Source organism: Glycine max, chromosome 15 (genome assembly GCF_000004515.6).
Source record: "Glycine max cultivar Williams 82 chromosome 15, Glycine_max_v4.0, whole genome shotgun sequence".
NCBI classification, from domain to species: Eukaryota; Viridiplantae; Streptophyta; class Magnoliopsida; order Fabales; family Fabaceae; genus Glycine; species Glycine max.
The window spans coordinates 22,175,129-22,184,288 of NC_038251.2; the positions used below are offsets into that span (position 1 = coordinate 22,175,129).

Here is a 9,160-nt window from a genome sequence, read left to right on the forward strand (position 1 = left end):
CACCAATAATATTGTCAAGGGGATGATCTTTTGAGGCTTTCCATTCTTTTGGAAGTTCATCATTTGATTTGACTTCTTCTGGAGGATCTTCATTGCTTCCTTTCCCTTTTCCATTAGAATCTTGTTCATGAATATGAATTTGTTCTAAAGATTCTGCAATATTATCTAGTATATTCTTTCTTGACAAAATAGCATTAGATTCATCAAAAGAAACATGAATGGATTTTTCAATACTCATAATTCTTTTGTTATATATTCTATATGCTTTACTTTGCAATGAATATCCAAGAAATATGTCTTCATCATATTTTGCATCAAATATCTTTACCATTATTAAGCACAAAACATTTGCAACCAAAAATATGAAGACGTGAAATATTAGGTTTTCTACCATTATATAACTCATATGGAGTTTTCTTTAAAATGGGTTTTATTAAGGTCATATTCATGATGTAACATGCAGTATTGACGACTTCAGTCCAAAAATATTTTGAAAGAGAAGTATCATTTAATCAAGTTCTAGCAATTTCTTCCAATGACTTATTTTTCCTCTCAACAACTTCATTTTGTTGAGGGGTTCTAGGTACAGAAAAATTATGTTCAATACCATCTTTATCACGAAATGATTCAAAATCTTTGTTTTCAAATTCACCCCCATGATCACTTCTAATAGATGCAATCTTAAGATTTTTCTTGTTTTGTATAATTTTAGCAAGTTTCCTAAATGCTTGGAATGCATCACTTTTATGAGTAATGAATAATGTCCATGTATATCTAGAGAAATCATCAACTATGACAAGAGCATAATAATTTCCTCCAAAACTCATAGTTCTAGAAGAACCATATAAATTCATATGCAATAATTGTAAAGGTTGAGTAGTTGAAACAATATTGTTGTGTTTGAATGAGACTCTAGTTTGTTTTCCCTTTTGACATGCATCACATAGTCTATCTTTTTCAAATTTTAATTTAGGCAAACCAACAACTAAATCTTTTGAAATTAATTTATTTAAGTGATCCATGTTTATGTGAGCAATTCTTTTATGCCATAACCATAGATCATCATCTTTGCTAAGAAAACAATGATTGTTATCTGGTTTTAGGCTTAAGTCTATCATATATACATTGTTGACTCTATATCCTACATGCTTTATATTGGTGTCATGCTTATGTTATATAATACATTTTTTGAGAATCAAATGATACTAGATAGCCTTTGTCACATAATTGACTAACACTAAGCAGGTTGTGCTTAAGACCTTCAACAAGTAGAACATTTTCAATGGAGTTTGAAGAATTTGTACCTATTTTACCAACTCTAAGAATTCTACCTTTGTTGTTGTCACCATAAGTTACATGCCCGCTTTTCTTGGAAGAGATATGTATGAACTTTGATGCATCTTCAATCATATGTTTTGAACATCCGCTATCTATGTACCATTTCTTCCTCAAAGATACGTACATGATCAAGTTTTTGACTTAGGTACCCAAACTTTATTGGGTCTTTGTGTGTTAATGTAGACTGAAGATCCTTTTGGAACCCATATCATTTTAATGTTGTTGTAGTTTTTCTTAAAATAACATGTAGATGTGTCATGCCCTTTTCTTCCACAATAAAAACAAGTGATAAAACTAGAATTATATTTTTGTGTGGAAGCAAAGAAATTTTTATGAAATTTTTGTTGTTTTTCAGGTTTATATCCTATTTCAGCCTTATTAGAAACACATCTTTGTTTTCCTAATATGACATCTAAGTTATTTTTACTTATAGAAAATTTTGCAAGTGAATTTTTCAAATCTTTAATTTTTTTTTTTCATATTTGCTACAACAATTACAGGATCAAATATTTTTCTTGTCAGAAAATAGTAGAGATGTAAACTTTTTCATTTGGATTTAGAAATTTAAACTTCAGTTTTAAGATGATCTAATTCTTTATTTAATTTTAAAATTTCATTTTCTAAATCTGAAATTGTTTTCTTAGAAGATGAAACTAACTTTGCAAGTTTGATTGATTCTTTATGCAAATCAGCAAATGCATCTTGTAATTCATCAAAAGAAATGGATAAGTTATTTGAAGATGTTACCTCTTCATCGCTTTCATAACTTTTAACCATTAAACAGAGGTTTATCTCTTCATTTTCTGAATCTTTAGAAGATTTCATATCATTGTCATCTCATGTGATGTAAGTTTTCTTCATTTTCTTTTCACTAAAATTTTTCTTTTCAGATTTTTCCATATTTTTCTTGAAGATAAGACAATCAACCCTCAGATGTCCAAGTTGATTGCATTCAAAACATTTTGGAATAGAAGATGAAACTTTTGTCCTTCTTTTAGATTTAAAATTTGGTCACCTTTGACTTCCTTTGATTTTCAGAAACTTGTTGAACCTTTTTACAAAAAGGCTAAGATCATCATCTTCATCTAGATCAATTTCCTTATCACTTTCTTCTTGGATTGAAGATGAGGCTTTAAGAGCAATTCCCTTCTTTTTCTTGTCATTTTCTTCATGTTGATTTAATCTCAACAATTCCATTTCGTGTTCTTGTAACTTTCCAAACAGAATAGCAAGAGTCATGTTAGATAAATCTCTTGATTCAGTAGTGGCTGTTACTTTAGGTTGTCATTCTCTGCTTAAACATCTTAATACTTTGTTTATGAGATCTTCATTTTGAAATTCTCTCTCTAAAGTTGCAAGATGATTTACTATATGTGTGAACCTCTTTTGCATGTCTTGTATGCTTCCATTTGCATTCATCCTAAATAGTTCATATTCATGAGTTAATGTGTTTATCCTAGATCTTTTAACATTTGTTGTGCCTTCATGAGTTACTTGTAGAGTGCCCCACATTTCCTTAGCACTCTTACAATTTGAAACCCTAAAATATTCATCCATTCTCAGGGCAAACGTAATTATGTTTTTGGCTTTTAAATTATATTGTACTCGTCTTCTATCTTCTTCAGACCATCTATCTCTAGGTTTTTCTATTGTTGTGCTTCCATCTATTGTGGTTCTTTCTACTGTGGTGGGTATATAAGGTCTTATTTCTATGGCTTCCCAAATGTTTAAGTCTATTGCCTCAATGAAAATTTGCATTCGAGTTTTCCAAGAGTGGTAACCCTCTTCATTAAAGATTGGAGGTCTATTGATTCAATTTCCTTCTAAAAATAAGAAGTTTGCTGAGGCCATTATTCTTGAAGCTTCTAAACTTTATACAAGAATGAAGCTCTGATACCACTTGTTAGACAAGTGGCCTCAGATATCTTAAGAAGGGGGGTTGAATTAAGATATTGCAAACTATTTCCCCAATTAAAATTCTATTCTAATTTCAATGCAAGTTACAAGTTCCCTTAAAAATGAACTCTTAAATAATTACTCAAATAGAACAATCTGAATATAAATGTAAAGCAATAATAAATAAAAGAGTTTAAGGGAAGAGAAAGTACAAACTCATATTTATACTGATTCAGCCACACCCTTGTGCCTACGTCCAGTCCCCAAGTAACCCGCTTGAGAGTTTCATTATCTTGTAAGATTCCTTTACAAGTTCAGAACACACAAGGACAACAATCCTTCCTTTGTGTTCAGATTTCTTTACAACAAGAGACCATCGGTCTCTCAATCCCTTTTGAGAATTTAGAAAGAAGAGAAGAATAAATTTCCCTTGAAAGAGATAGATTGTACAATCTGAGCACTCAATTAATTCCTTATTGAATTGCAAGTGTATTAACTAAGGAATTCTTAAGAGGATAAAATGTTTTTGCTCTTTGAGAGAATAAGACTTTTTGTTATGAAAAACTCTGAGCAAATTCATGTTCCAAGTCACATATAAATAGACCTGTGGTGGCCATGTAAAAAACCATTTGAAAAGTTGTGACTCTTGGAAATAACTTTCTGAAAATCTCCTCTGGTAATCGATTACAGGATTTGTGTAATCGATTACAGGCTTTAAAATTTGAATTAAAACGTTTATTTACTACTGGTAATCGATTACCAATATTGTGTAATCGATTACACAGTGTAAAATTTGAATTCAAATTTTTAATAGCTGTTGTAAACCATTTTGGCCACTGGTAATCAATTACATCCTCTGGTAATCGATTACCAGAGAGTAAATCTCTTGAAAAAAACTTTTTAACTTAAATTTCTTGGCCAAACCTTTTATTATTTCAATTAGGAATTCCCTTCCTAAAATACTAGAGATCTTCTTGATGTTGTATCTTGTATTATTGGATCATTGTCTTGAATTAAACTTGAGAAGCGCATTTTCATCAAATCATCACGATCATCATCAAAACATCAAAGACAAAGTCTTTGCTTCTACATGTTGATGACATAATAATTACTGGTAGCTCGTCTATGTTGATCTAGAAACTTACTTCTAAGTTGAATTCCAGCTTTGCTCTTAAGCAACTTGGAAAACTGACTATTTTTTTGGGAATTGAGGTCAAAACTCTGCCTGATAACTCTCTTGTTCTCACTCAGAGCAAGAATATCAGAGACCTTCTTCAAAAGACTAAGATAATAGAAGCTCAGCCTATCTCCTCTCCCATGACAACTACCTGCAAGTTATCCAAGTCTAGTACTGACTTATTTTCTGATCCTATCCTTTAAATGATATTATTGAAACTATAACTTTGAATTATATATAAGGGCTAGAAAATTCATATGATGAAGAACAATCCCAACTTAAAGCATACCCATAAGTTTTTATAGAAGTTATCTCACAATGATATGGTTGCATCAAGAAGTATTTGATATGACTGTCGGAGAATATGAAAGAAAATAATTGTTCTTCACTCAATTATTGCCCGTGATTTGTGGGTGAAGTGGAAGGTAAGGTTGAGGAACATAACCCTGTTTTCTTAACTCAAGAAGGAGACTATTCAGAATCAAATAGATCTCAACAGATTCTGGATGGTTTCCTTCAGCAGCAGAAAACATATGGGTCCCACCATTAACATCAATCCAGCTGTATCCAGGTATCTTCTGAACTCCTTTTTCCTTCATTAACCTTCTCACCTTAAGAACACTTCCCCACTCACCAGCATCGGCATGTACATTTGAAAGCAATACATAGTATCCAGAATTTTTTGGGTCCAATTCAAGAAGATGTCTTGAAGCTAATTTAGCCAACTCAACATTTCCATGGAGCCGACAAGCTCCCAGCAATGTCCCCCAAACACCTGCATCTGGAGTGAATGGCATGCTCTTTATGGCATCAAATGCTTCATGCAAACGACCAGCACGACCATACAAATCTACCATGCATGCATAGTGTTCCATCCTAGCACCAATCCCATATTCTCTAGTCATGCAATGAAAGTAGTGTATGCCTTCACCAACTAAGCCCGCATGGCCACAAGCAGATATTATAACAAGAAAGGTAACATGATCAGGGTGAACCCCAGCTCTTAACATCTCATGGAATAGGTCAAGGCATTCTCTAGCACAACCATGGTTTCCATAGGCAGCAATGATGCTGTTCCATGAAACTTCATTCTTCCCAGCCATCAGGTTAAACACACACCGAGCCAAAGCTAGTTTTCCACATTTAGAATACATATCTATCAGTGCACTTGCAACAAAAGTGTCAGAACTAAATGCATTTCTTATCACATAGCCATGCATCTCTTTCCCATAATATAGTGCTGGTAAATTTGCAGCAGAAGAGAGAGCAGATGATAGGCTCACAGAATCAAACTTGGCTCCACTCATTCCCATTTGACGAAAAAGATCAACGGCCATTTCTGGTTTCCCATTCTGCGAGAAGCTTGAAATCATTGAGTTCCAACAAATACTATCCGTTTCAGACATTCTTCTGAAAAATTCATAAGCAAGATCCAGTCTTCCACACTTTGCATACATGTCTGTGATGGCAGATCCCACATTAACTATATTCTCCAATTGTTTCTTTAGAATATCACAATGCAACTCCTTCCCTAATTTCAGAGCAGCCAAAGCAGCACAAGCTGGCAAAACACTAGCCATGGTTAGGGAATTAGGCACCATTCCCTCTTGAATTAACCACCTAAAAGTGTTTATAGCATCGATATTCAGCCCATGAAGCACATAACCTGAGATCATAGCTGTGCAAACTGCAACATCAACCAAAGTATTCTGCTGGAAAATCTTGCGTGCCATCTCCACATCTCCTCCCTTGAAGTATATGTCAATAAGAGCACTCTTCAAATAGACATCGAAAGGCACCCTATGTCGCACTATGTAACTATGAACTTCCTTACAATGTCTGAGACTCCCAGATTCAAGGATAGAAGGAAGGAAACTTGCAAAAGTGACCGAATCTGGTTTGACACCAGCAGAGATCATAGCATTAAACAAAGGTGCAGCCTCATCTGTAAATCCATTTTGTACATATCCAGCAATCAACCCATTCCAAGTCACTGTATCGGTTTGTGGCATTGTATTAAATAACTTGCGAGCATCAAAAAGGTTCCCACACTTTGAATACATGGCAACTAGTGTGTTTGCTACCTGTGGATCAAACTCGAACCCACTACCAATAACAAGACCATGAACCTGAGTACCAAGACAAAATTTCCCTCTCGTGGCACATATAGACAAAATACAAGTATACGTCACCGAATTAACCATACTATAAGAGGTCCTCATTCCACAAAAAGTCCCCATCGCATTGTTAAAATCTCCACTTTTCACATAACCATGGAGCATGACATTCCATAAAATGGTGTCTCTCTGAGGCAATTCATCGAACACCCGCCTTGCATCACAAATATAACCATTATCCGCATACAACTTGATCAAAGCACTACCAACAAACAAGTCCACATGAAACCCCAAGGACCGAGCCGTATTATGAACCACCATACACAACGGCACATTATTCAAACCACCACAGGCCTTAATCACATAAGGGAACGTGTATTTGTCAGGTGAAACATTACTACCCAACATCTTGAAGTAAAACAGCAAGGCAAAATCAAACCACCCCAACATGTAAAGCCCTCTTATCATCCAATTCCAAGGAAGAGCATTGCACAATTCGAGCCCGAAAAACAAGTTCCCACCATCACTGATCCTACCACAAAGAACATACAGCCCCAAAACCCTTGAACTCAGTGCGCAAACATCACTCATGCCGCCAACAATGATCTGAGTGTGAACCTGTCTAGCTTGCTGAACCACAGAAGCATCCGAACAAGCCCGGAACAAAGATTCCAATTGGGTTGTGAGGTAATCTTGAGTTTCTGGTTTTGACATGACATTGTTGCAGATGCTTGTTCCTGCTGTGTGCATGAGTTTTGACCTTGAAAATGCAAGTCTAAATATAGAGCATAGATTTGTAGTTCTGTTATACATTTTTTAGAGTGAAAGAGACATAAACCATAATCAAGTTTCGAACAGCCAAGTAGAGTTGATTCGCTGTTGAAGCATATACCCATAATCAAGTTTTTCTCAATTGGTTTGAAGGCGTCACAAACCACCGTTACGTTGAAGACACCATTTTGTCGTCCTAGAATCCCGCTTGAAAAACACTTTTGAAACGCTCTATTCTATTCCGTAAACGCTCACACCGCGGGTAGAGTTCGGATGAGTGTGAAGAGGTAACTAAACAGGATGTTGTAGGCTATATGTTTGGTACAAAGAGATGAGATGGAATGAAAGTGGATGATGAAAAAGACAATAAAAGTTTGGATAGATTCTTATTTGTTCTTTAAGTCTAACATGTACAATATGAAAAATATAAAATTTAGTTATTCAAAGTGTGACAAATATATTTTATCATTAAATTTTGTCTGTCATTATTGATAAAATTATCTAAGTAACACTGAAGAACGAATTTATCATTAAAATGATTGTCAAACGTAATCATATTGACTAGATTGGACAAAACGTCAATAAAATATTATTTTTGGACGTAAATGTCAATAGTTTTTTGTTAGATGAAAATGTCAATATTTTTTTATTAGAAAACAAATGTGAGTAATTTTTTTTTTACCTAGATGTCAGTACGTTCCATTGGACCAAATATGTTAATAAGTTATGATTATTAAACAAAAAAATATCAGTAATTTTTTATTGGACCTAAATATAAGTATGTTTCTATTAGACTAATTTCTTAGACCCAGAATTTAATTTAAGGGTAAAATATAATTTTAGGATAAAATTTTGGCATTTTTTATCGTTACAAGCATAACATTACAATAATCACTCAAAAAATATATTGACTAACATAATAATAACAATAATATTAATTTTCAACAATAACTTATCTGTCACAATAGAAATTATCCAAAATAAACATTGTATCACTTTACCAAAATAAAACATTGTAACAGTGTACCAATCATTACAATTTTTTCCAAACATTTCTTCGAATCTTGACTATTTTATTAACAGTGACGGACGGAAGTTAACGGTCTGCTATATTTGTCGCACTTAATTTTACACTTTAAGGGACTAAATTTTGTATTTTCATCTTTCAAGGGGCGTCTTTGTCTGTGAATTGCACATTCAGGGGCAAAAGTAGCTATTTATCTATTATTCCCAGAGAGTGGAAAAACAAAAAGTCAAGAAAATATTATATAACAAATATGTTCCTATGTTAACCCTCATTTCAGTGATAAATTTATCCCTCTGTGCCATGTAGACTATTTTATTAACGATAACATATGGAAGTTAACGGCGGGATATTTTGTTGCACTTTTTACGAAGACTAAATTTTGTATTTTCATCTTTCAGGGACGTATTTATTAACAAATTACACATTCAAGAATAAAAGTAACTATTTAGCCTAAAAGTTTTGATTATTTGACTAAGATGAAGGAGACGATATGAGAGATAAAAAAAGAATTGAATTAAAGTAATTAGATGTGTAAAAAAAATGTGCATTAACATAATTTTTTAATCTCTTATTAATTTAATATTTTTTTCAAAAAATTCACTCAAGATTTTTTGTTTAGAAAAAAATAAATAATCAAGGCATAATTAATTATGCCAGCCCATTATTTTTTATTAACGGATGAAGAATCCAATTATTAAACAAAACAATTAGTAGTTCATAAAAATTTAACAATTAAGGTAAATAAATAATCACATGTTTTTAGATAATTAATTAGCAATAAAGAAATACAAAAAATAATTAGAATGAAGGGGCTTGTGAGTCCACTATCCTGCA

General features: G+C 33.2%; 1 protein-coding gene across 1 annotated transcript; it reads right to left on the reverse strand.

Moving 5' to 3' along the window:
• Positions 1–4,735: 4,735 nt before the first annotated feature.
• On the reverse strand, positions 4,736–7,629 carry LOC100812437 (pentatricopeptide repeat-containing protein At4g21300). The gene has a single exon (XM_003547526.5). It carries the CDS (start codon positions 7,339–7,341, stop codon positions 4,801–4,803), a length of 2,541 nt encoding a protein of 846 aa, XP_003547574.1. The 5' UTR covers positions 7,342–7,629; the 3' UTR covers positions 4,736–4,800.
• Positions 7,630–9,160: the final 1,531 nt, after the last annotated feature.